We start from the raw sequence: 25,224 nt of genomic DNA, 5'->3' as shown, positions 1-25,224 counted from the left end.
CATAGCAAATGGCAGAAGTGATTCAAGCGGGAGTCCTAGCCGCCAACGACGAAAATTCCATCGGCCCCGGAGAGCAACAGCAACAGCAGCAGCAACGGCGCTGCCGGGCGTGATCGCCACCGACGGCGTGATCGCCACCAACGGCGTCATCGCCGCCCTCGGCGTCATACGCGCCACCAACGGCGCCATACGCGCCGCCCTCGGCGTCATACGCGCCACCAACGGCGCCACACGCGCCGCCCTCGGCGTCATACGCGCCACCAACGGCGCCATACGCGCCGCCCTCGGCGTCATACGCGCCACCAACGGCGACCGCGCGCTGCGGACTATTGATGGGATTGACTCTCTGTGCCCCTCACAGGCATGCCAACAGATTGAGGCTCGCCGCGACGTCGCGTCACGAGACTGCTAGCTGAACGGCGCGCCGAGCCGGGGGGTTAGAGTGACACCTAGCGAGGGGCAGACCTCTCGATGATGGACGAGCCATGGCGCCAGCCAGGCGAGTTCACACGATCCCAATATCAAACGCGCCATTGCGCGCCAGCACGACTTATACGTCAATTACGCCACCCACGATAACACTTTCGATGTTTGTGAGTGTTCCGACGGGCGTTGATCGAATCCCTTGTGCGACAAATCACGACTCCCACCGAGCCGCGCCGCGCTGCGCGCGCGCGCGGCTCACTTGCTACCACCGACACCCGTGCGTGTCTCACTAAAGTTTAAGTAAGGTAAACTTCTCTCCCCATTCGCATTGTGCTCTACTGTACGAAGGTCGTACTTCTTTCTCACGCTCAGACCCTGGTCCAATTGATATGAATCGCCCCCCTGACGGCACACACGAGGTGAGGGGCTGGTTGCTCCGAATGCACTCTGCCCCATCCTCCGCCCTTGCCGGCACACAGAGCTCAGGAGCCCCGTTCCTCACCTTGTAGTAAAAGCCGTAGCTGACGCAGGCGGGTAACTACTGGCACGCGGGTGAGTGGAACCGCTACCTGCTGGATGTGGAGGAGCTCAGCGATGGCTCATTTCGTGTCCAGTTTATCTTGTGATCACGCTCGAGCCTGTGAATAGGCCCCGGAGGCCTCAACCCCCAACTAAAGGGCTTGAGGGGGGGTCTCAACCGTCAACCAGATGGTTGAGGGGGGGCCTCAACCCTCAACCCCTCAACCACCCCTCTGGGTAGAGGGCAAGGGTGAATATGGCTGCCTAGGCCACGGGGAGGACGAACGATCAGCTGCTGCCGAAGAAGAGCGAGGCGCGCGGCGGAGAGTGGACTCACTCGGCGCGTCGACGGTGCGTATCGGGGACGGTCGGGCGTCTGAGGTCTGTCTGACACTGCGTGTCGCGGTTCGCGCGCCAGGGGGGGGGGGGGGGGGGGGATGGCCAAAACAAAACACGGGCGTGGGCGTGGGGGGGTTCTTCGGGCTCGCACCCGCGCAAGGGAAACCTTCGGATGCCGGATGCGCTCCGCTCCTCCGTGCTCATCCTCCTCTCCACGCTGCTCACCTGGTCGGCCAACAACGTGGGCGGCCTCGGTGCCGTGACAGCGTCCGCGTCGGTGACCATGCTAGCAGCACTGGCGCACAAGCAGTCGGCAGCCGCAGTGATGTGCGCATCGTTTGCTGGGTGGGTGTCCAGTGAGGTGATTCCAGACGTGCTGTGGGCCTCGGCCCTGGGCGCCGTCACGGCCCTCACCTTTCAGGCATTCGTAGTGCTCAAGATTGGCGAAGGGTGGGGCGGCCGGTTGGGCCTCATCGCATTCATCGCAGTGAATCTCACCGCGGTATGTCAGGACCTGGGCAGGGTTGAGCACCTCTTTGAAGGCGAGAGGTATGCGGTCGTGAGCGGCGACGCCGCCGTCTGGTTTGTCTTTGTCTGTCTGGCCTCCACCACCTTTGGGTCCTTCACCACCATCTACCTGCGATGCAACGTCCCATCCCTGGACAACCCCGCGGCGGCTGCAGCCTTTGTTGGGCTGCTCGGAGCACTAGTCATGTCGGGCATACCCACGTCGCTGCTCTTTGCCAATTTTGGCGGCAAATCGGGCGAGGTGTCTGCGGCGGTGTATGGCGGCGCGTTTGTCGGCATGTCGTCAAAAAACCACGTGCCCAACTACCTCGCCTTCTTGGCGACTGGGGTATTGGCGGGCGGCCTCAGCGTGGCGCTGCGGGGTGTTTTTGTAGATGGGATCGGCGGCAAGTACGGCGCGATGGCCTTTCTCAGCGTTGGCATCTACAAGGCGGCGCGCGGCCTCTTCTCTGGCGGGCCGGCCGTGCGCGAGCCCGCGCCGAAGAGTGAGTCGAGAAGCAGAAGGAGCTATCTCAGCACCCGGCTCACGATGGTGCGGTCTCCCTCGATGCTGCCGTTCGACGGCGGCGGGGAGGAGACTGTGAGCAGCGCGGCCGAGAAGCGAGGAACGCATGTACAGGTATGAACTGCGTGATGAACTGATGTTTACGCAGCGACCACGCGACGACCATCTCGTTCTCGACCAGTCCGCCCCCTTTCTTTAAAATTGATAGCTGTACCCTTACTACCTCTCCTACACGGTACCACTACCAGGTGGGCCCGCCGCCCCGCGCGGCGAGGCTCTGGACGAGAGTCGAGAGCGCGAGAGAACGACTACGGCTTTACGAGGAGGGTGCGGCTGCTTCGTACTCTCGTTACACTCGTTTGTGCGGTGACCGAAGTGTCTCTTTCTCACACCTTGTTCGCGCCCCCGACGCTACACACCCGCCTAAGCCCCGAGTGCAGCCCTGCGCCCAGCCACGGCGCCCGCTCGCCCAGCCATGCGACCGGCGCAAGCCGATCGCACGAGCCGCGCCACGCGCCGCGCAGCACGCCCGCGACCCAGCAGCGGGCCAGGCTGACGGAGGGCGCCCTCCGCTGCAGCGGCGCCAGCATCGCGCCGTCGAGGTGCGCGCGAAAGGAGCGTGCGAAGTGGCGCACCTGCCGGGCGGCGGCAGGGAAGCGCGTCGGCTGCTGCGGAGGGAGGCGGAAGGGGGTAGGAGGGCTGGGCCACGAGGCGGGTAAGAGGCGGCCGGTGCCTCGCGCGCGCGTGTGTGGCGGTGGGGAGGAAGCGGGAGGAGGGGGGAGAGGAGGCTGAGGCACCGGGACGACGGCGTGGTTGCGTTCGCGCGCGAAGAGGTCACGGGAGAGGCTCTTGCGCACGTGCTCGCCCGCCTGGCAGGAAGGCTCCGACAAGGGTGGTGGACCGCTTCGCACCTTGCCTCCGCGCAGGCAAACCCAAAGAGAGTGAGGATCAAATCACGCGCGCGCGGGACGTGCCTCGGGCGTGCTCAGCCGCGGCGGTGTGTGCAGGAAGTGGGCCCTCAGAGGCGATGTCTCTCGCGGCGCGCCTCGACCAGCCGCCAGCCGCGCAAGTAGTCGATCACCGCCAACCTCGCGAGCACGTGGTAGCACTCGAGCGACGGCGCAGCCCCAGCCTTCCCCGAACCCGCCGCCTCCGCCGCCTCCGCCGCCTCCGTCGACTCATAAGGGGCGGCGGAGGAGGCGGAGGAGGCGGAGGAGGCGGAGGAGGCGGAGGAGGCGGAGGAGGTGGAGGAGGCGGAGGAGGTGGAGGAGGCGGTGGTGGCGGTGGTGGCGGTGGTGGCAGCAGCGGCGGCGGTGTCGGAGGCGGAGGCGGCGGCGACGTGGCGACAATAGCAGGCTTGTAGCAGCCTCGGAGGAGCGACCGGCGCTCTCTCCTCCGCCCCTCTCGCCGCCCCTCTCGCCGCCCCCGCCTCGCCGCCGGCGCCCGAGGGACGGTCCGAGGCACCGCCGCACTCTGTAGGAGACGCCGGCGCCGTGGCGACGGCGGTGAGCAGGTACGAGTAGTCCACCTAGGGAAGAGCTCTCGAGACGGGTCCAACCGCGAGGCTCGAGAAGGGACTACCACAGGGTGCGACGAGTCTTTGACCAGATTCCGCGCCGTGAGCAGCTCGACGTCGGCGTCGAGCGCTTTGGTGAGGGAAGCGAGCGTGCGAGCAGGAACCTGGAGGCAGACACAAGCTGTGTGCGGGCCCCGCGAAGCCCGGCGCCTGAACCCACCACCATCACCGCCGCCACTGCAGCCCTCGCGACTCCTGCCCCTTACGGCACTGCATCTGCCTGGCACTGCCGCCGCCCCTGGCACTGCCGCCGCCGCCACCTCCGCTGCTCGCCGCGACAGCTTGCGGCGGGGAGACGGAGCCGGCCACCGCAGCCGCGGCAGGGCGGGGGCAGGGCGGGCAGGGCGGGGGCAGGGCGGGCAGGGCGGGGGCAGGGCGGGGGCAGGGCGGGGGCAGGGCGGGGGCAGGGCGGGGGCAGGGCGGGCAGGGCGGGGGCAGGGCGGGCAGGGCGGGGAGGCGCGCGCCTTGAGGCCGCGGCGGCCAAAGGTGGCCTCGAAGCGCCGCTCGTGGTCGTAGAGGCGGATCCCCTTCATGTCGAACGGGGCGAAGGGCAGCCTCGTCCCCCGCGCGACGCCCGGCGGCGGGCGCGCGACGTTCTCCATCAGCATGCCCTCGAAGGGCGCCCCGCCCCGGGACGACGGGTCGGGCACGCGCACCCACGCGACGTAGCGAGCGAGCAGCGAGCCGCCCGGCGAGGCGTACCTCGCCATCAGCGCCTACGGAGGACCCCAGGAAGGCGCACGTAAGGTGCCTGGGCGGGCGAGGCGAGCGCGCGCGCTGGCATCGGCGCCGGCAGCAGCGGCGGCAGAAGCGCCACCTCGGGAGGGTGGAGCTGCTTGAGGAGGACGCTGTAGCTGCCCGCCTCGGACGGGGCGACACCTTCGCCGCCGGCGACGAGGAAGCCGGAGCCGCTCTTGCCGTTGGAGACCGCCTTGGCAGAGCAGGGCGCGGGTCGGCGAGAGCGGTGGGAGGTTTGGAGGGGCGGCAGAGGGCAGCAGTCGCGAGGCAAGCAGCGGAGAGCGAGGCGGCGGTGCGGACGGAGGCTGCGGCGGTCGTTGTGGGCAGAGGCAGCAGCAGCGGGAGAGGAGAGGCAGCAGAGAGGCGGCGGCGGCGGCGAGGCTCTCACCTTGGCCTGCATCGGCGGCGCCTCGGCGCGCCAGCCCGCCTCGCCCTCGACGGCGCGGCACCCGAACTCGGCGGAGAGCGCGCGCCTGCGCGGCAGGAGCTGCGGCGCGAAGGTGTCGCGGTGGAGCAGCTGAGCGCTGCTGTTTGCCGGATCGATCTCGAGAAGGACGGCGCAGATGGACTGCGCGAGCGAGAGGCGGCAGCCAGCGTCGCACATGCGTCGAGGCGGCGAAGGGCGGGGTCCCCCTGTGGCGAGGTACTCCCACGCCTCTCGGGGTTTTTGTCTGGCCGAGTCAACCCGAGATGCTGGGGCGAGCCGGCGAGACTGCGTCAGCTGTTCCCACAGCAGGCTGGAAGTACCTCGCCAGGGGTCCCCCCCCCCCGGGGGGTACCCCCCCCTACCCCCCACGAGAGAACGCCACATAAAAGCGAAACTTCGTGCGCGGATGGTCCCATCCCTCCCTTGGGTTGGGTTTGTCTGTTTTCTTTCTTTCTTTCTTCGGATGGCCTAGGTAGGGCCGTTCGACGCCTTTCGCACTGGTCTCACTACGGTCCCGAGATTGCGCAAAAATGGGCGCCGTGGTGGCGTTTGGACATCCCAATCATCACACAAGACAGCCTGTAGGTGATGGCGGGACGGCGCAGTGTTTGTGGCACTCGGCAGTAGGCACCCGCGGCACGGCCCCGCTGTCGGCTCTCGCGGGCTGCGGAACCGGCCCCAGAAGGGGACGGTCCGGGCGAGTGTGGCAGCTCCTGCGCTAGTATGGGCACCCTCTATCACAACACTACTGATCCTGGTCATTAGAGCTGCCAGGGATAGCGTCAGGAGCCGGTAGGAGTCAAAACCCCTCATATTTGAGACAACAGACATCGCGTGTCCCAATATACTCGTGCAACAAGCCATTGAGTATGAGATGATTGTATTAGAATTAATATGCACATGCATGATGCACATGTATAATATTGGCGAAGCCGTAAAAAAGTGAAATAAATATCAACCAATCAAGCTCTCAGCATGTGACTTGGAGCTCGGTCCCACTGGCACTCTCAAGTCTACTCGCAACGAGCACCTCCTCCGGGGCGGGGGAAGGAGCAGCACACGGTCTGGCGAGCCGAAGGACCTCCTTGACGAGACGGGGGCAGAAGGCCGGAGCCGCGGTCGGAGCCTTGAGTTGGATGTAGGCAACATTGGACAGCAAAATTATCACGAATCCCAAGAGCTGGACTAGCGACGACGGAACCTCGACCTCAACTCCTTGAGGCGGCAAGAGGCGCCAGCCGCCGCCGTAATAGACGCTAATGCCGAAGAGCCACGTTCCAAAGGGAAACGTCAGGGCTAGCAGCTTTTGCCGCAGCAGGCTGGAGTGCTTGATCAACCAAAACTTACCGGCGTCCTTTCCGTACGCGCAGATCAAGTAGAGTGCGAACGTGCACGGTGCCCAAGATTGGTCGACAAAGACGGCAGTTAGCGTGTCGAGCGCGGCGCTGTTCCTCGGGTTTAGCAGCATCAGTGGGGTGAGGGGCACGCAGACTGCTGACGACAGTGCCGATTCTGCCAAGAGCAGAGCGCTTGGTGGCAGACTGGCGTCTCCCAGCAGTGCCGCCTCGACGAGATTACGAGCGGCGCCGAGCAAACCCGCCAGGCATGATAGCAGCAGCCCGAGGGCCTGGTCGGCGGCAGTGTGATGCACTCCTGTGCTTGCTTTGAAGACGGTCGTAAGCCCGCAGAAGGACACACCGGCGGCGGCGGCGATCAGGCAGACCCACTGCGCCATGCTCGTCGCCTTTTTCAGGACCAATCGCGTGGCCAAGGCGAGGAATAGCAGCTGGGTGGTGGTCTTGGTCATCGTGACCAAGGACGGGTCGGCGAAGGCGAGCGCGAGGCTTGAAAGCCCGGTGATCACCACATCCATCGCCGCAGGAAATAGCAGCAGCAGCAAAAAGCGTGGCGTCGCCCGATGCCAGAGCGCGGAGCGGTTCGCCCGAGAAAGGGACGCGCCGAGCGCGCAAAAGACAAAGACGCCGATGGTCAATAAATACGTGATCCACAAGTCGTCTAGCAGCGACGCGCCTCCGGACTCGGTGATGTTTGGCGAGAACTTGAAGATGACGCCGCCGAAGAACGACACCAGGGCACCAGCGGCCAGATTGAGGACGGATACCGCGATCACAGAATGTCGCACGCAAAAGGAGCTCAGGCTCGAGCTTGGATTGCCGCTCAGCAAAGCGCCATCCGTGTCACCTCGCGCCAGTCTCACAGATCTCTCCGGGACAGATCTCCCGATGTTGCCGTCGTCGTTCAGATCAGGCGGTGCGGCGTCGCGAGGTTGCGACGTTGTGCTCATGCAGATCTCCTGTCGTGTTTCAGAGCGTGGCACAGCGTGGGTTTTCTTTTTTGATGCTAAGAGTAGCGCAAAGTCAGTTCTTTTTCTCGCGATGTCTGCCCTGGATTCGGTACTTCAGCTTGGTATAGTATCATCGTATTGTTCTCGAGGGGGTATCAAGGTATGCTCTAGGCCTCTGTGGGGACTTATCTCGGCTGGGTATCAAGGTATCATCGGCGGCCGCGCAGCGAAGCGACAATTCACACCTCGCGCGGCTGCAGCCGCACCGGCTGCGGCCGCGGGCCCGTCAAACGCGACGACGGCCGCCATTAGCGCCCTCCTCACCCAGCGCATTGCTTAGTGGTGCGCTCGCCTCCCTCCTGCGCGACGCTCACTCGAGCGCGTTTGTCTGTCTTGGCGCGCGCGCAGCGCGCGAAGAGGTGTGAAGAGGGGGGTCGTGTCCGGTGTGAAGGGTAACCCACCAGGGTATCAGCCTATCCTCTAGGGGCCCAATGCGGGTCCTCTCAAGAGGGTATCAGGGTATAGCCCTGGGGTATGATCTGCAATGTGATGATACTATACCAAGCTGAAGTACCGAATCCTGCGCCGTCGCTCGCGCCGCCACGCCGCCGCCGCCACCGCCGCTCCCTCGCCAGACACGCCGCCGCCCGCCCACCTCCTCGACCTCCCCACCGACCTCCTCGTGCGCGCCCTCTCGCTGCGACCCCGTCGACATCGCTCGCGCCGCGGCCGTCTCGCTCCTCTTCCACGCCTCACCGCCGATGGCAACGTCTGGAGCTAGTGGAGACTTCGGCAGGCTGGGCCACGGCGACGCGCAGCGCCAGCCGCTGCCGAAGAAGGTCGAGGCCTTTGCTGGCCAGCGCGTCGTCGCTGTGTCGGCAGGGGATGACCACAGCCTCGCCTTCACTGCCGACGGCGCCGTCTGGAGCTGGGGCCGTGGAGGCGAAGGCCAGTTGGGCCACGGCGACGAGCGGTCCAGCTGCTGCCCAAGAAGATCGAGGCCTTTGCCGGTCAGCGCGTTACCGTGTCGGCTGGCCGCTTCCACAGCCTCGCAATCACCGCTGACGGCGCCGTCTGGAGCTGGGGCTCTATGGCTGGATTCAGGGGCAGCGTCGCTGTGTCGGCTGGATTCAGCCACAGCCTCGCCAACACTGCCAACGGCGCTGTCTTTACCTGGGGCAAGGGCGATCACGCCTGCCTAGGCCACGGAGAGGACGTGTCGAACCAGCTGCTGCCCAAGAAGATCGAGGCGTGGGCATCTGTGGGCGGTCTCGGGCAGTGTCCAGTTTGAGGTGAGTGAGCGAAAGCAAGGGCCGAACAAGTTGCCAGAAGTAATCGCTGAGCAAAATTAAACACCAATCTTTTCCGCAAGAGGGCGAGCGCGCCACGCACTCTGGTTGCATCAGTCTGTGTGTGGGGTGGCCGTCGGCGTCACACCGTCATCCGTCACTCGTTTGTGGTCGTCTCCGGCGATGCCTCGCTCGCGTGCTCGCCCGGGTCGTCGTCGTCGTCGTCGTCGTCGCTCGCGGCGAGCCAGTCGAAGAAGGGCCTCGCGTGCGTCACGAAGGGGAGCGCGTGGTCGACGCGCCCCTGCAGCTCGGCGTGCGCGCGCTTGGACGCCTCCAGCTCCGCCTTTTTGGCGACCAGCGTCTTGTCGCGCGCCGCGGTGATGTTTTGCGCGGCGCCGTGCAGGTCGACCGCCTTCTTCATCGCCGCGTTGGCCGCCTTCTCCGCGATCTCGTCCTCCTTGCTCGGATTCCCGCCGCAGCGCGCCTGCTGCGCGTACCACTCGGCGTCCCTGCGCTTCGCCATCGCCTCAGCGTGCTGCGACTCGGCCGCCTTGGCCGCCTTGGCCGCGGCCGCCTCCTCGACCTCCGCCTCGGCGAGCGCCTGGTTGAGGCCAGAGGTGAGGTGAGGCTTCTCCCCACACAGCTGGCGGGGTTGGCTCACTCCCCCAAACAGCGTGCGGGCGGGGCGGGCCAAGCTCTCCCCCCACACAGCCGGCGAGGGGGCGAGGGCGGGCCGTGGGGAGCGCGCCTCTTTGGCGGCGAGGAGGGAGGTGGCGTCCCGCTGCGCGCTCGCGCCAACCAGCGCCCAGAACTCGTGCAGCACCCCCTCGCTCGCGAGGTCGAGGTCGTACAGCACCTCGATCACCTTTGCCGCGCCTGGCAGGGCGACGGCCCCGTTTGCGCTGAGCAGCCACGCCTGCGCCGCGCGCAGCAGCGCCAGCTGCGCGGCCGGCCCGTCGCACGCCGCCGCCAGGCTTACCTTGTTGGCCCGGATCACCTTGCGCGCCTCGGCGGCAGTGCAGGGCGGCACGTCGACCACCTTGGTGACCTTTGCGCCGCCGCCCGCCTTTGGCTTCCCGGCAGGCTTTTTCGGCTTCTTGTCGTCCCCGTCCGTCTTGTGCGGGACGCGGCGGAGGATCGTGTTGAGAGTGATCGCCATGGCGGCATGACCACTTAGCTCGCCAAACTTCTTGTCCGCAGACAGGTCTTTCGCCTTTGCCGGCAGCTCACGCAAATCGAGTGCGGCGAGAGTGACTGCGAGTCGCTGAGCCTCCGCCTGCATCTTCTCGTGCGCCTTGATCTCGCGCTCCGCACGGAGAGACTCGAGGAGCGCTGCCTCGGCCGCTGGCGCGAGCTTCGGGTTGTCGCCGTGGCGCATCATCGCGCTGTACAATTGTAAACACGCGCCGAGTCAGCCTGTTGTGAGGGGAGGGAAAATTCTTTTTTTCGCTCACTGCCAGGCATTTGCTGTGGCGTCCTTGCAGCTGCTGCGAGCGCATCGCGGTCAGACACCGCCGGCTGCTGAATGGCGCTCGATGCCGCAGCTGCGGACGGAGTGGTGGCTGTGTCGGCATTGCAAGGACGCTGTCAACCACCACAACTCGGCCTCTCGGCCACAACCTGCAGCAGATGTGCGTCGAGCGTCAGGGAGATGACGCCATCATATGCAGGGCCCTTTCAACCAACGCACAGCGCACCGAGTATGGTCGGAAGCTGAAAAGTGTGTACGTCACGTCACGTGAAACCCCGCTGCTGGGACCCGGACGCCAGCACACACCCGCTAAGTGTGCAGGTACGAGAGCAGCTTATCGCCCTGGCTGTTGCGCAGCAGACGCTGGGCAGCGCTGGTCAGCGCCGTCCTTGCCCAGCTTGCGAGCTTTCAGCCTGGGTCGAAGCGGCTGGAGGCTGCTTTGAGCCCTGTTCACGCGCGCGCGAGACGTGCAGACAGGGTTGCCAGGTCCCAGGTGAGAGCGAATGGCGCGGTTCACGCTTCGCACAACAGAGAGAGAGAGATGCGCTCTGCATGGTGGGATAAGTTGTTTGCGTTTATGTGAATGAGCTTGCCTGCGGCAAGGGCGGTCGAGTGCACGGAGCTAAGTGCCTCGCCGTCCTCGCAGGAGTCGCGTAGAGCGGCCGCACTCTGCTCGCTACCCCCCCTGCACAACTAAGCTCATCCCTGCTGCTAGGGGGGGGGTCTGACCCCCCCAGCAGCAGAGCGCTCCTGCTGGGGGGGGGTCCCGACCCCCCCAGCAGCAGAGCGCTCCTGCTGGGGGGGGTCCCGACCCCCCCAGCAGCAGAGCGCACTGGACCCAGCTCTCCCGCCTCCTCGCCGCCGCCCCCCCCTCTCCGCCCTCAGTTCGTGTTTAAGCGGTACTCGTACGCTCGAGGCGGTTGTGTTCGCCGCGCCTTCGAGCCCAATACACCTTCGTCGTGTCGAGTGCTGGCAACGTTTACTCGGCAGTGTCGCAGTGTCGAGCAACACTCGGTGTCAGAGCGTCGCGCCTCCATCAGTAGTCTCATCACCGAGTGATTGCTGGCCTGTGGCGGATATCATGACCTCGCGCGGATATCACCAACGACGAGCATGCGAAGATAGGGAACAATATCTTGTACAGCCCGCTGTGCTCCCCGCTGTGCCACGGCGTACGATGGGCTGCGAGAGCCGTATCTTCCCTCCTTGAAGCAGAGGAGCCGCGAGGCACGAGAGGCGTAGAAGAGAGGCTGGCGTGCCCCGCACCTCCCGGTTGGCAGTAGGAGGGCCCGCCGGTGAGACCACTGATTTTGATGCCGACTATAAACTCTCGCCATTGGAACGCATGCTACTTACAGCTGCTGTCTGTACAGAGATGCCAGCACCCCCCACAGGCAGAGCGCTCCTGCTGGGGGGGGGGGTCCGGACCCCCCCAGCAGCAGAGGGCTGCTGCTGGGGGGGGTCCCGACCCCCCCAGCAGCAGAGCGCTGCTGCTGGGGGGGGGGGTCGGCCATTGTGGTGTTCTGGCCCTGCTCGTCGCCGTGGCCCAGCTTGCCATAGTCTCCACCGCCCCAGCTCCAGACGGCGCCGTCGGCGGTGAGGGCGAGGCTGTGGTGCTGTGCAGCGCCGACATAGCGACCACGCGTTGGTCAGCAAAGGCCTCGACCTTCTTCGGCAGCAGCCGGCTCTGCTGGTCGCCGTGGCCCAACATGCCATTGGCTCCCAAGCCCCCCAGCTCCAGACAGCACCGCTGGCAGTGATGGCGATGCTGTGATCGTGTCCTGCCTAGACAGCGACGACGCGCTGCTCTGCCAAGGCCTCGACACCTTCTTGGGCAGCAGCTGGTGCTGCTCGACGCCGTGGCCCAACCGGCCGTTGTATCGCCATAGCCCCAGCTCCAAACGGCGCCGTCGGCGGCGAGGGCGGGAGGGCGAGGCTGTGGAAATCTCCAGCCGACACGCTCACGACGCGCTCTCCCAGCGTCGACGGGAGCCAGGTCGGCTTGTTCAGCCGCCTCACGCCCTCGCCGTGCCCGAGCAGCGCTGGATTTCAGTCCGGCGCCCTCTGCCGCACGTCGAGAGCCTCCCCTCGCCGTCGATGAAGACGCTGTGGAACATGCCGCCTGCCGCCAGCCTCGCCGGCGGGTTGGACTCGCGCAGCAGCGCCGAATAGCACAGCCACCGCACGGCGCAGCTCTCGCCCTCTGGCTGCGCTGGCAGCTCGAAGCCGCGCTCTTGCGCCCGCAAGCGGATGCCCTCTACCGCAAGCGAGGCGTGAAAGAGCAGCAAGACGGCCGCGGCGCGAGCGATGTCGACGGGGTCGCAGCGAGAGACGACGCGCACGAGGAGGTCGGTGGGGAGGTCGAGGAGGCTGGCGGGCGGCGGCGTGTCTGGCGAGGGAGCGGCGGCGGCGGCGGGGGCGAGGCGGCGCGAGCGGCGGCGCGGGGCAGATGGCGCGCACTGGCACTAACACAGGTACACCACGGGAGCCGCCTGGCACTCCTGCGAGGACGGCGAGGCACTTAGCTCCGTGCACTCGACCGCCCTCGCCGCAGGCAAGCTCAGGGGGGAGCGAGTCGACTGAGCGAGTTGCGAGGACTCTCGGTGTGCGCGTGAGGGTGTTCGCGCTGTTCCTGCTGCGGGGGGGTGCGCTCTCACGCATGAGACACAAAATGTCGCGGTCAATCAATGTGGACAATGCACATACACATCGCTCCAGGGGAGCACATGTGCATGTGCATGTGCATGTTGTCGCATGCCACGGACATGCACATGCATGTGCATGGACATGTGTGCGCGCGTGGGGGGCGCCTGCGCGCAGCGCGCGGGCCCCCCGCCGCCCGCGCTGCCGCGTGCCGGCCCGCTGGCCGGCTGGCCGCTCTCGAGTCTCGTGCGTCGTGGCGCGGCGCGGCGCGCGGGTAAAAAGCCGTGAAATGCTGATGTGTGTAGCAATGGCGAGTCGACCATGTGGCTGGCGCCGCCCCGGGGCCTCCCCGCCGCTCCCCTGGAGCGAGGCCGCTTTCCAGCTGGAAACGCACACCTCGATATATAATCTCCCAGGGAGATTTCGATAAAACCACACCGATATATACTTGAAAAATCGCGCTAGCCGTTTAGCGGCGAGCGGGCCGCCTCGCCGCTCTCGGCTGCGTGCAGCCACTTTCCAAGCCTGCGGTTGATCGGCGGCGGCACCAGCAGCAGCGGGCTCGGCACCGCCCTCGTGTACTTGATCCACGCCTCGCCCTTGCTCCCGCGCTGCCGATCCTCCATGAGCTTGATGGACACACACACAAAGAGGAAGGTCATTGAGACCGGCCTACACACTCGGCACCCCTCGCGTCATCTCGGGAAATCTCGTGTCCGAAGAGGGTGGCCATTGGAGCTGACCCGACGACGACCCAACCCGGAGCCGCCGCCGGCACGCCTAGGGCGAGGCAGTGGGGAGCTGAGGGTTTGGTCGTGCGTGGGTCGAGCGCTGCGGGCTCGCCCAAGAGGTAGAGGCCCCACCACCAGGTCAGCTCACCTACACGACATGCACCGGTGTACCAGTGACGGAGACGCCCACCAGGCTGCAGCCCACCCGAAGCTGCAAAGACCCAGGTAGTTTGGGTGGCGCGACCACATCCAGAGCCCGCGGTCGATGACCGTCGCGTCGGTGCGGTGCTCCCTGCGCGCGGCGACGAAGGCGTCCATCTGCAGGTCGGACGCGGCCTCGAGGAGCACGGCGCCGAAGCAGACGGCAGCGCCCGCGGCGTCGGTGGCGGTGAGCGGCTCTGGCGCGCACAGGACGCCGTACAGGGACAAGCAGGCGCTGAAGAGGAAGGCTGCTTGACCGAGGAAGACGGAGAAGAGCGAGGCCCACCAAAAGTGGCGGCCAAAAGTTCGGCGCATGTCCGAGTACCGCCAGTCCTCGTGCCCCACGCCGCCACGCGACACGAAGTTGTGCGTCAGCCGGAAGCCCCACGTTGCGACCAGCGTGCACCCGACGATCCTCCGCTCGCACACGCCGGTGTCAGGCTCGCGGACAATGATGAGCAGGCAGAGCAGTGGCGGGAAGCACGACCAGATGAAGTCGACCGGCCACGTCTTGCCGAGGCCGAGAGACGCCAGCCAGAACGCAAGGTTGATGCCGCCGAGGGTGATGGCGTCCTGCTCCAAGCCGTGGTCGGTTGGGCTCGTCATCGTGGCTCCCGATAGGAAGGCGAAACACAGCAGTGACCAACGGTTTGTTTGCCGCCCGACTTTTTGCGCACGCCGGCGTTGGCCGAGTTTTCGGGGACACCCTGCGCGGTATCGCTCCCGTGCACGGCTTGCAGCCGGGCCCCTCGAAGCGAGCGTGAAATTTTCTCTTTCTGCTAATATTGCACCAAAAGGATGCAATGAAATCGGCCCAGAGCGGTGGTTGAGGCCGATTGCCTCAACTGTCAACCACGTGGTTGACAGAGGCCTCAACCCTCAACCAAGTGGTTGACAGACCCCTTCAACCCCTCAACCACGCGGAATGAATGGCTGTCCACACACACCCCCGCGCAAAGGTCTGAATGAACACATTCTCTGTGAACCATTCATGTCGTCTTCTTTAGTACTTTAGACGCCTGGATGCTGCATTTGACGCGCCGTTTTTACGAGTACTTGCTTCAGCTACGTGCGTGAATGGGAGGTGTGATTCAAAGCCCGGAGGAGCGCTGACAGCCATCGAAGGCCCGCCCCCGCGCAGGGGGGGTCCCGGCCCCTCCGTCTCCGGAGACATTACCGAACTCAAAACTGCTTACCAAAGGCAGATACGAGCTCAGTCAGCTCAGTGAGATCTAGCAGCACATACAATCGGAATTCTCACTTTGGGACACGGGTGGTGGTGGTCCTCGGGTGGTGTTGGGAGTTTGGCTGTCAGCCGCTCGATTTCTGCGATTTGTGCGAAGCGCGCGATTTCTGCGCGGAGCTCGCCGTGGCCCCGCGCGGCCGTACCTACTCGCGTTTTCGGCCCACCACCCTCGACCGAGCTCACCACCATCGCGTACGCACGTTTTATCGTGTGCGCGACGCGCTCGATCACCACCGCGGTGGCGACAAGAGCGCCTTTTCAACACGCTGCGATGGCGGTGTGCAGCACCAGCCGTCACGGCTTCCTGCGCCGCGTCGAGGCTCGCCGAGCGGGAACGTAGGTCGACTCGACACGGCACGGCCCCAAACATCCCACGTCGCGCTCGCGTTCTGCCAGCTCTCTCCCCGCAGTCGCTGCTGCTCACGCTCTCGCCGCGCGTCTCCTGTGCTGCACGCCCACACGTGCGCCGCCCGTCCGCCGCGCGGGAGCGAAGCGCTCTTTGGTGGCGACACGAGCTGCTGTGCCATCGACTCTCGGCAGCCAAGGGATTCTGCCAAAGACATACTCCGCCTTTCCCTGACACGCCGTCAAACCAAAATGGCAAGGCTACCCTCGCCTCGCCGGCAAGAAGACTGCCGGAGACGTGTGCGCATCGCACGGTGGCTTGTATGTGCCCAGCTTCCGAGCGTCAGCAGCCTGTGAGATTTCGCAGCTCGATCAGCGCTCCTCACACACCAGCCGACACACCGGTCACCGCTCACAGAGCCGACACGCCGGCGCATCTCATCTCTATGTGGACGTGCAGCGCGCAGCGCAAGCGCTCTCAAGCGAAGGAGAAAACTAAAGATGCTCCTCATTAGATTTCAGTTATTTTTTGCCTCCACTACGATACTGTGCGCACTGCCCGAGGCGGAAAAACAGCCACGGCCTCAACTGCCGGACGGGCGTATTTGCAGGCGCGTTGTGTGTCGTGAAACGCCCGTCCCTGGAAACGTTCAGAGGAAGGACGACCGGTCGCCGTGCGCCTTGCATCCCACCGACTCATCGTAATCGTGCGTCAGCTCATCGTCGCCCGCTTCGATTAATGCGCGCGTACACTATGTTGCGAACGGGCTCGGGCTGGTAGAGCGAGCCGAGACGCGATGCACGTTGCACAGCCGCGCGTGCGAGAAATACGCGTGGCAAATCTCGGGAACTTGCACCGCATACACACCGTTGCCCGACAGGCAGCAGGTGCGCACCGGCCGTCGCCGCACCGGCGACCAGCGCTCTGAAGTCGGCGAGCGCTAGCCGCTGGTTGACGAGGTTGGGCCAGCGGTAGGCCCTCAGGCTTTTGGCTCGCCACCGAGCAATGTGTCGCCGAGCGATGCGCCGCCGAGCGAAGAGAATGGCGCCAGACAGACATAAGCTCGGTCTGAGGTTCCGCTTAGATGCACGACGTCAGCGGCGCGCCGGGCAAACGTCTCGTGACAAATCATTTCCCTGCGCCACCAAAGAGCGCTTCGCTCCCGCGCGGCGGACAGGCGGCGCACGTGTGGGCGTGCAGCACAGGAGACGCGCGGCGAGAGCGTGAGCAGCAGCGACTGCGGGGAGAGAGCTGGCAGAACGCGAGCGCGACGTGGGATGTTTGGGGCCGTGCCGTGTCGAGTCGACCTACGTTCCCGCTCGGCGAGCCTCGACGCGGCGCAGGAAGCCGTGACGGCTGGTGCTGCACACCGCCATCGCAGCGTGTTGAAAAGGCGCTCTTGTCGCCACCGCGGTGGTGATCGAGCGCGTTGCGCACACGATAAAACGTGCGTACGCGATGGTGGTGAGCTCGGTCGAGGGTGGTGGGCCGAAAACGCGAGTAGGTACGGCCGCGCGGGGCCACGGCGAGCTCCGCGCAGAAATCGCGCGCTTCGCACAAATCGCAGAAATCGAGCGGCTGACAGCCAAACTCCCAACACCACCCGAGGACCACCACCACCCGTGTCCCAAAGTGAGAATTCCGATTGTACCCTCAGTATCCAGAATAGTAAAGTCTGAAAAAGTCGGTCCGACCGCACACTAATGTGCAGAACAAAACACGTGTGAGTGTTAGAGTTGTTTGGTATTGCTAAAAATCTCTCTCTCTAATGTGCGCGCAGAGCGGTCTGATGTACCAGGAAACGAAACTAGCGCCAAAATTGAGATCTCAGGATTGACATTAATTTCTCGCGCCTGCTTTCGCTGCTTGAGACTCGCCAAACAGATCCTGCGTCTATGGCCGTGTGCAACGTCAAGTCGTTAACCGCGACAAGACCATCGCACCAACCGCGACTCTGTTGCTTTTATGCGGCAGCATATTCACCGTGACTCTTGCCGTGGATGGTTAGTGACCGCAATACTACGCCGTGAGCTTAGCTGCACCAGCCGTTTCTCTTTCTTCCCTTGCCTTCTCTTGCCGTCCGTTCCCTGTGCGCATTCCACTGCATGCGGCATCACAAGCGTCTTCTGCCGGGCGCGCATCTGAACTCGTACCTGGTAGGCCATCGCTTTGCTGAAAGATCAGGCGCCTGAATGGCGACAGTGAGCGTCTCCTACTTATGGATTGCGCTCGAGGTATGAGGAGCGCAAGAGCGCGCCGCAGGCGAAGCGATTTTTTGGCGGCAGGGCTTTTCAAGGTTATCTTTCTTGTGATCACGCGCGAGCCTCAGCCTGAGAATAGGCCCCGGAGGCCTCAACCCTCAACTAAAGGGTTGACGGGGGGTCTCAACCGTCAACCAGATGGTTGAGGGGGGGCCTCAACCCTCAACCCCTCAACCACCCCTCTGCGCCGAATGAAATAAATGCAAACCGGTGGTCGACGGTAGGAAAGCTCCGGGAAAGGCGCGATGCTCGCAGCCCTGGCTGCCACCGCGGCTCTCGTCTCGTACCCTGCGCTGCAGGCGGCGCCGGTCACGCGAGCCTCGGACGGCACCCGCCTCCCGCTCACGTCGCTGTGGGGCGCAGAGGATCGTGCCGTCCTCGTATTCCTGAGGCACTTTGGGTGAGTCTTCTGCTGGGAGCTGGCGCTGCAGGTCGACCACACCGTCCCTGCGAAGGAAGAGCGGAGCCCCCCTCTCTCACACCTCCTCGTGTGCGCAGCTTCGTCGCGACGTGCTCCCAGCGATAGCCTCGGCCGACAACGTCAAGCTCTTCTCCGTGGGGATCGGCTCCGCCGAGGCGGCAAAGACGTTCGCAGAAAAGATCGAGTTCCCTGCGGCGCTGCTGTTCGCCGACGAGAGCGACACCACCGATGCGTACGCCGCGGCAGGCACGCGCAACACGCAGCGCGACGCGGGCGGCAAGCAGGTCTTCGAGGGCGTCGAGTCGATGTGGTCGGCGGCCACCAACCGGGCTATCCAAGCGCGCGGCCGCGACGACCTCAACTCGATCACGGGCAACCTGTTCGCCCCAGGGCCGTACGTGCCGCTGATGCCCAAAGGGCAAGGTCTCTTCGACCCAAGGGCGATGGAGCGGACCATGGTGCAGGGCGGCACGTTTGTCTTTGATGGAGACGAGCAGATCTTCACTCACTACGACTCGTCGAGCGGCGCTCACGCTGACCTGGGCGAGGTGGTCCAGCTCGCGACGGAGGGCCGCACGAGGTGACAGCGGGTGACGAACAACTAGGCGCAGGTATAGTGGAAAGCACATGATTACGGCTTTACCTGGAGGTGCGCGCTCTCGAGGATGAGGTTTGCAGCGGCGAAAGCGCCGATCGGCGTGGCCTTGCAGGCGGAGAGACGAGGGCATCCATCCCTGGTTTGGCGTGTGTTCGAAAGGTCATCAGCTCTAACCTTAAAGCTTAATTCCAAAGACTGGCCTTAAGCGACGTGCTCCCCGGAGATGATAGCGCTGCGTGATCCGTGTTTCTATTTTGCACGACACGGGGCACGGGACTGGCGCGCACTGGCACGGCGGCACTTATCGAGGAAAATTCTTTTTTGCCCGACGGCTCTTTGCTCCGGAAATGCGATTCTCTTCTCCAGCAATGCCGGCGTTGCTGCTGCTGCTGCTGCCCTCGTCGCTTGGTTACAGCCTACCCAAGGCTGGCCGCCCTCGCCTGGCCGTGGGCCACCGGCTATGTCGTTCGATCAGCCTGGCGGAAACCAACCGCCGAAGCAAAGATGCGGCTGTGGCGGATTCAAGAGCCTCTGCTGTGACAGCCAGGGCAGCAGACGCAACGGCAGCTTCTCTCGCCGACGATTCCCGACGAGAACGTGCTTCTCTCGCCGACGAGAACGTGCGGCTTCGCCAGGAGGTTGCGGATCTCACGGCCCAAAACGAGCGATTGCAGCGAATGGCGGACGACGCGGCGGCAGAGATCTTCCGGGCGGAGAACCTTGCGGCGGCGGCGAGGCGCTCCTTCCTCAACAACCTCGGCGTCGTCAACCTCCTCGTAATTTCGACCTTTGGGATCGGGATCGTCTATTCGCTGCTCGAGACCGACATCCGGGCCATCTTTGCGCTATACTACTTTGACCTCGGGCCGGACGTGTACCCGGGCTTCGCGCGGTGGGTGGTCGCACTCGACCTGATCCTCCGCCTACCGGGCGAGCTGCTGCACCAGCACGAGGCGCTGTCCATGACATGTCCGAGACATGTCCGAGACATGTCCTCAGGCGAGCTGCTGCACCAGTACGAGGCGCTGGTGCCGACCAACCCCGTCTTTTACAAGGCCCGCACCTCTGCCACCCTCAGCCACCCTCTGCCACCCGCCTCTAGCGCTCTCCGCTTGTGCCGTGCGAGCGAGGCTCCACCACGCCCATGCGGCCCGGTCTTTTGCAAGCCCGTGCCGCCCCGGCGCCACCGGCGGCGCGATGCCGCCCTCCTTTGCAATCGCCACCTCTGCTCTTCCGGGCCTTTCGCAGACCCTTCTCGGACAGTTCTGCCAGCCTGCGCCACTCACCCGCAGGCGTGCACCTCTGGCGTCGCGTACACCTTCGGCGACTTTGTCTCCCAAATCTACCAGGGGCGCACCCTCGCCTCTCTCGACCTGCCCCGCTCCTTCCGCTCCGGCGCCGCAGGCTTCATCGGCCACGGCCCGCTCCGCCGCACGCGGCTCTCGCGACGGCGTGTTTGCCCGTCCCAGACGTGTCCCGGACGCGTCCCCCCGTAGGCCCGCTCTGCCACTACTGGATGCTCACGATGGAGCAGTACCTCGACTTTGGAGGAGCGTGGTGGGGCACCGGCGTCAAGGTGCCGAGAGACAGCCGAGAGGCAGCCCAGAGACAGCCGAGAGGCAGCCGAGGGACAGCCGAGAGGCAGCCCAGAGGCAGCCCAGAGACAGCCGAGAGGCAGCCGAGGGACAGCCGAGGGACAGCCGAGAGGCAGCCGAGGGATAGCCGAGAGCCGAGACATAGGGCGCGTCGGGTGGTCGCCAATTAGAGGTCAGTGTCTTCCATTGCGGCATCCTTCTTCCTGTGGTGGACATGTCCCCCATCTCCACTGGACGTGTCCCCCATCTCCACTGGACGTGTCCCCGACTTGGGTGGACGTGCCCCACGCCTCAGGTGCTCGCCGACCAGACGGTCTGGTCGCTCTACCTGAACGCGATGTACTCTTTCCTGATCGGCGACCGCTCGTAGACAGCCCCGCGAGACCGCTAGACCATCCCAGCCAGCCACCGGACGGCCCCCCAGTCCGTCATCTCCCTTCACGGCACCTCCCGTCGCGCCGAACCCTCACAGCCACCTTCCCTGACCCCCCCCCCCCACCCCCTGCCCCCCCCCCCCCCACCCACTCACACACACCTCCCGGCAGGCACGCTTGCCTTCCGCGCTCCCGGCGACGTCTGGCGCGACGTGCGTGCGACGTCGTGGCCCGCGCTGCGCTCGTCGTGGCGCTTCTGGCCGTTTGTGCACTGCATCTCCTTCTCGCACGCGGTGCCGCACCGCCCCGCTGCTCAGACGGCAGGGAGAGAGAAGGGGGGGGGGAGCTGGCCGGCGGTGAGACGGGAGAGCTGTCTCCACAGGTGCCGCTCGACCTCAAGCTGCTCTGGGTGGACGTGATGGAGATCGTCTGGGTGACCATCCTCTCGCGCGTCGCCAACCAGGACGAGTCGGCGGAGCAGCCCGTCGTTGCAGAGGCGAGCCGCTCCGAGCCGCTCCGAGATGCTCCGAGGTTTAGCCGAGATACTCCGGCTCACCTCGGCTCATCTCGCCAGGCGTTTGGCGTCGACCCGTCCCTCGAGGTCGAGCTCTCGCGCCAGGTCGTGGCCGGCGAGCTGAGGCGCGAGAGACCAACGCCACACTGCAGCCCCCCCCCTCTTCACACCCCCCCCCCCCCCTCTCCCCCCCACACACATCGCCCCGGAGGCCTCGCTATCCTCCGCCAACTCCCGCTCGACGCCGTGGCCCGCAGGTACGCCACCGCCTCCGGCTGGGAGGCGTGCGATGAGGAGGCTTGCTACGTCCTCGCGCCTGCGGGCGGAGGCGGCGGAGGCGGAGGTGGCGGAGGTGGCGGCGAGGGCGGCGGCGGCGGCGAGGCCAGCCTCGCCGGCTTCAGCCTGCCGCCGCCCAAGCAGCTGCTCGACAACTGCTGGCCGTTGCTCGCCTTTTGGCCCGTGCTGTTTGCCTTCCACCAGGGCGCGCGCCCGCCGTAGAGAGTAGCGGCCCCCCGTGGCGCGGGGCGGGGGGGGCAGGAGGGGTTTGGGCTGCTTGTGCGGCGAAGCCACGCTCCTCGGTGGTTTATGATCGAGCCCTCTGCCGCCGCAGGTGAGCTCGCTCTCGGCTTCGACGTTTGAAGCCGCCCGGTCCTCTTGCCTATTGTTGCTCTCTATTTTATTGGCGTACCCCGTACTGTCTCGACTCCCGCTTGTGGTGGGCGGGCGAGCCCTCTGCAAGGCGGCCCCGCGCACACGTCTGTGGTCCTGTCAGAGTTTTTTGGGTGGGTTGCATGTGTGTGTGCACACCCCCACTGTTTGCGCATGTGGAGAGAGAGTGCCAATCGGCTCTTTATTTATCGTTCTTTTATTTATGGCACAAGGAATCGTCGACTCGTTTGAGTGTCGGGTCGGGCTCGGGGGCGCACATCCACATGCACACCCCGCCGGGCTGACGGTGACGCACTCGACCTCCGCCAGACCCAGAGAGCGCAGAGGCTCCCCAGGCTCTGCTAGAAGCAGAACTCCACAGGCACAGTTTGTGCAGAACCCCCCCCACATCTCTCCCCGCATGATGAAATTAAACCTCTCGCGCGCCGCTGTCACCTCTAGCTGAAGTGCAGGTAGATTACGGTAGCTCCAATGGCGATCATGACCAGCGACAGCAGCGCGGGGATCGAGACGCAATCGACCACGCGCTTGGAGGAGAGGAGGTAGGCGGCGGCGGGCACGATGAAGAAGAGTGACGCGCCGGTGGTGGCGCCGGAGAGGCTAACGATCTGTCCCAGGTCGGAGAAGTTGAGAGCGAGGGCGACCATCATCGCGTCGAACATCAGGATGACTGCGATATCCAGCGGCGCCGTCACAAAGACGGACGGCGGCGGGGCCTTTGTGCCAGCGACGCTGATCTGTGGCCCGCGGCGCTTGCCCCGTGGCACGCAGAGCTCCAGCATTGAGACCAGGGCCAGCCGCGCCGGATTAACTAGAAGCGGGACCGAGCCGAGGAGGGCGACGGCGAGGGCGGTGCGGGTGACGGCAACGGCGGGCGCATCCGGTGGGTACGAGTTGAGCACGTTGCTCGCGACTTCACCGCCAAAGGTGATGTAGCCCGAAGCGGCAAAGATGGTGTAGGTGGTGAGGGTGAGCAGCATCGCGAGGCACACCACCGTCACCTTGCGGCAGCTAGTCGGGCGGTCAAGCTCCGTGAGGACCGTAAAGACGTTGTGCTGGCAGAAGAAGGCGATGACAAAGGTGGGCGCCGTCCGCAGCAGCTCCAGCGGCGTGCCGAGGATGCGCACCATCGCGTCGCCGCAAAAGGCCGGGAGGGAGAGGCCGAGAAGCTCCCAGATGCGGCCCAGCCAGTCGTGCAGCGGGTCCGGCGCTGCGGGCGGAGCAGTTGGGGCCGAGGCGTTGCTCGGCGCAGAGAGCGATAGCGCTGCCGAGGCATCGACGGCGGCAGTGGCGGCAGCGGCAGCCGCAGCGTCACACGGGTCGCCGAGCAGCTCGGGCGAGACGAGGTAGGTGAGCTCGGTGAGCGCGATCACGAGCAGACAGATGATGGAGATCGATGAGAAGATGCGGAGTGAGTCGAGCGAGCGCAGGAAGCAGACAGGCACAAAGTAGAGGGCAGCGGCGAGGAGAAAGATGGTGCGATCCACCGCGCCGTAGGTGAGGGTGATGTTGTCAGCCGCGACGACCAGGCGCATGAGCACGCCTCCCGTCATCTGAATCGTGAGCGCGCACGTAAGCACGACCCCCGAGCCGGGCAGGAGGGAGTTGCAGAGCGAAAAGAGCGTCGGCGTCTCGAGTCCACATCGCGCGCCGGCCGCGTTGAGCAGGAATATGGAGAGGGCGGCGAGGACCGCGCCGGACGCCAGCAGGCTTAGCCCACCAAAGAGGCCCGACTGCGCAAAGGCGTGCGGCAGAGCGAGGACGCCCACGCCCATCTGAGTGCTCGAGAGGGTGATGACAGACGACAGCACCGACGCTCCGGTCGTGCCGCTAGGCCGAGCAGGGTTGAGGAAAGAGGAGCGCTTCCGAGAGAGGCCGCTCTTGCGTTTGGCATCACTCTGTCCGCTGCTGCTCAGTCGGATCGTGACCGGCCTACCATCGTCGTCCTTCATCTCCTTTGCAATTGCATCACCCTTTTGCAGCGCGGCCGAATAGCTCAGCCGGCCAGAGCCGTCTCCGCTGCTCGTCACGCCGCCCACCATGATCTCATCGCCGTCCTTGATGCCATAAGATGAGAGTGTGCGGCCCTCCTTTAGGGGCTCGCCATAGTGGGACAGCTCGATCCGTTCTGCAGTCCATCCAACAGCTTGGCCAACGGCCGACGCAGCCGCGAGACCCTTGAATGCCTCGATGCTTGTGGACACCGGGGCGGTGACGGGGAACTTGATGCTTCCCGTCGTCGTGCGGAGGCGAACTCGAATCACGTCCCCCACCAGCGGCTCCCGGAGCTCCTCCATGAGCGTCAGCGGGGCGGCGATTGCCGCGCCCCGACGTCCGTCCCCTTGCCACGCTCCCGAGGTCTCGCGAGCTACGAGGGGGGGGGGGGGAGGTTATGCGCTTTTTGTCAAGGTAACGACATAGCTTCTGCTCATTTCTTCTTCTTCTTGGCCTTCTCGGCCGTCTCCGCAGCGGCGGCTTTCTCCTCGAGGATCGCAGCCACCTAGCAGAAACGCGCAGAGGCGGTCCATGACGGCTCCTGCCTGCGTACTCGGCCTGGCGCAAGCCGAAGGCAAACGCTTGCTCAAACGCGGCCTTCGGCGGCGTCGACTACGCGGTGGACGTAGCGTGCCACGGCTCGTCCGAGGACCTCGGTGGTCGCGGCCATCCGCGGGGAGGCTCGAGGCACGGCGAGCAGCGCGTCAGCAGAGCCACCGAGGGCTAATAAATAAATAGAGCAGGCATCTCCAGGAGAGATGGGCGACGCACGAACACAGAGGGACAGTGCGCACCCCGCCCCGCTCGCAGGGCGTGCAGCAAACCGAGGGCATGGGGAAGCGGGCGTGGCGGTGAATTCTTTTTCTCGCGATGTCCACCCCGCCACGCCGCCGCTCGCGCCGCCTCGCCTCCGCCGCCACAGCCGCTCCCTCGCCAGATACGCCGCCGCCCGCCCGCCTCCTCGACCTCCCCACGGAGCTCCTCGTGCGCGCCATTTCTCGCTGCGACCCCACCGACATCGCTCGCGTCGCGGCTGTCTCGCTGCTCTTTCACGCCTCGCTTGCGGTGGAGGGCATCCGCTTGTGGGCGCAAGAGCGCGGCTTCGAGCTGCCGGCGCAGCCAGAGGACGAGGGCTGCGCCGTGCGGTGGCTGTGCTTTGCTGCGCTGCTGTGCGAGTCCAACCCGCCGGCGAGCGCGGCGGCAGGCGGTCGGCACAGCCTCTTCATCGTCGGCGAGGGGCGGCTCTCGTCGTGCGGCTCTGCGCCGCACTACAACCAAGCGCTGCTCGGGCACGGCGCGGGCGTGACGCGGCTCAACACGCCGACTCGCCTCCCCTCTCCGGTGGGGGGCGAGCGTGCCGTGAGCGTGTCGGCTGGAGTTTACCACAGCCTCGCCCTCACTGCCGGCGGGGCCGTCTGGAGCTGGGGCTCTGGAGGCTTTGGCCGGTTGGGCCACGGCGATCAGCAGCGCCAGCTGCTGCCCAAGAAGACCGAGGCCTTTGCTGCCC

At 65.5% G+C, this 25,224-nt stretch overlaps 4 protein-coding genes across 4 annotated transcripts; 2 read left to right on the top strand and 2 right to left on the bottom strand.

Annotated features, from left to right (window-relative positions):
* Positions 1-1,456: 1,456 nt before the first annotated feature.
* Positions 1,457-2,437, top strand: EMIHUDRAFT_196179 (hypothetical protein; the record flags this gene model as incomplete). The annotated part of the gene is made up of 1 exon (XM_005770477.1): positions 1,457-2,437. The coding sequence occupies one exon, from the start codon at positions 1,457-1,459 to the stop codon at positions 2,435-2,437; it is 981 nt and encodes a 326-aa protein (XP_005770534.1).
* An 11,173-nt stretch (positions 2,438-13,610) lies between these two features.
* On the bottom strand, positions 13,611-14,250 carry EMIHUDRAFT_55001 (hypothetical protein; the record flags this gene model as incomplete). Its single annotated transcript, XM_005770476.1, has 2 exons — positions 13,611-13,645; positions 13,719-14,250. Coding segments are annotated over 2 exons (567 nt in total), but the record flags the coding sequence as incomplete, so codon positions are not given.
* Positions 14,251-17,951: 3,701 nt separating this feature from the next.
* EMIHUDRAFT_349852 (Hypothetical protein) lies at positions 17,952-18,552 on the top strand (the record flags this gene model as incomplete). The annotated part of the gene is made up of 2 exons (XM_005770475.1): positions 17,952-17,982; positions 18,278-18,552. A coding segment is annotated over exon 2 (275 nt), but the record flags the coding sequence as incomplete, so codon positions are not given.
* A 3,607-nt stretch (positions 18,553-22,159) lies between these two features.
* Positions 22,160-24,019, bottom strand: EMIHUDRAFT_196172 (hypothetical protein; the record flags this gene model as incomplete). The annotated part of the gene is made up of 2 exons (XM_005770474.1): positions 22,160-22,964; positions 23,040-24,019. The coding sequence occupies 2 exons, from the start codon at positions 24,017-24,019 to the stop codon at positions 22,160-22,162; spliced, it is 1,785 nt and encodes a 594-aa protein (XP_005770531.1).
* Positions 24,020-25,224: the final 1,205 nt, after the last annotated feature.

This window comes from Emiliania huxleyi (genome assembly GCF_000372725.1).
Source record: "Emiliania huxleyi CCMP1516 unplaced genomic scaffold EMIHUscaffold_4, whole genome shotgun sequence".
Taxonomy (NCBI): Eukaryota; Haptophyta; order Isochrysidales; family Noelaerhabdaceae; genus Emiliania; species Emiliania huxleyi.
Note: the sequence above shows the minus strand (reverse complement) of the source record. Positions and strands in the feature narration are given on the sequence as shown.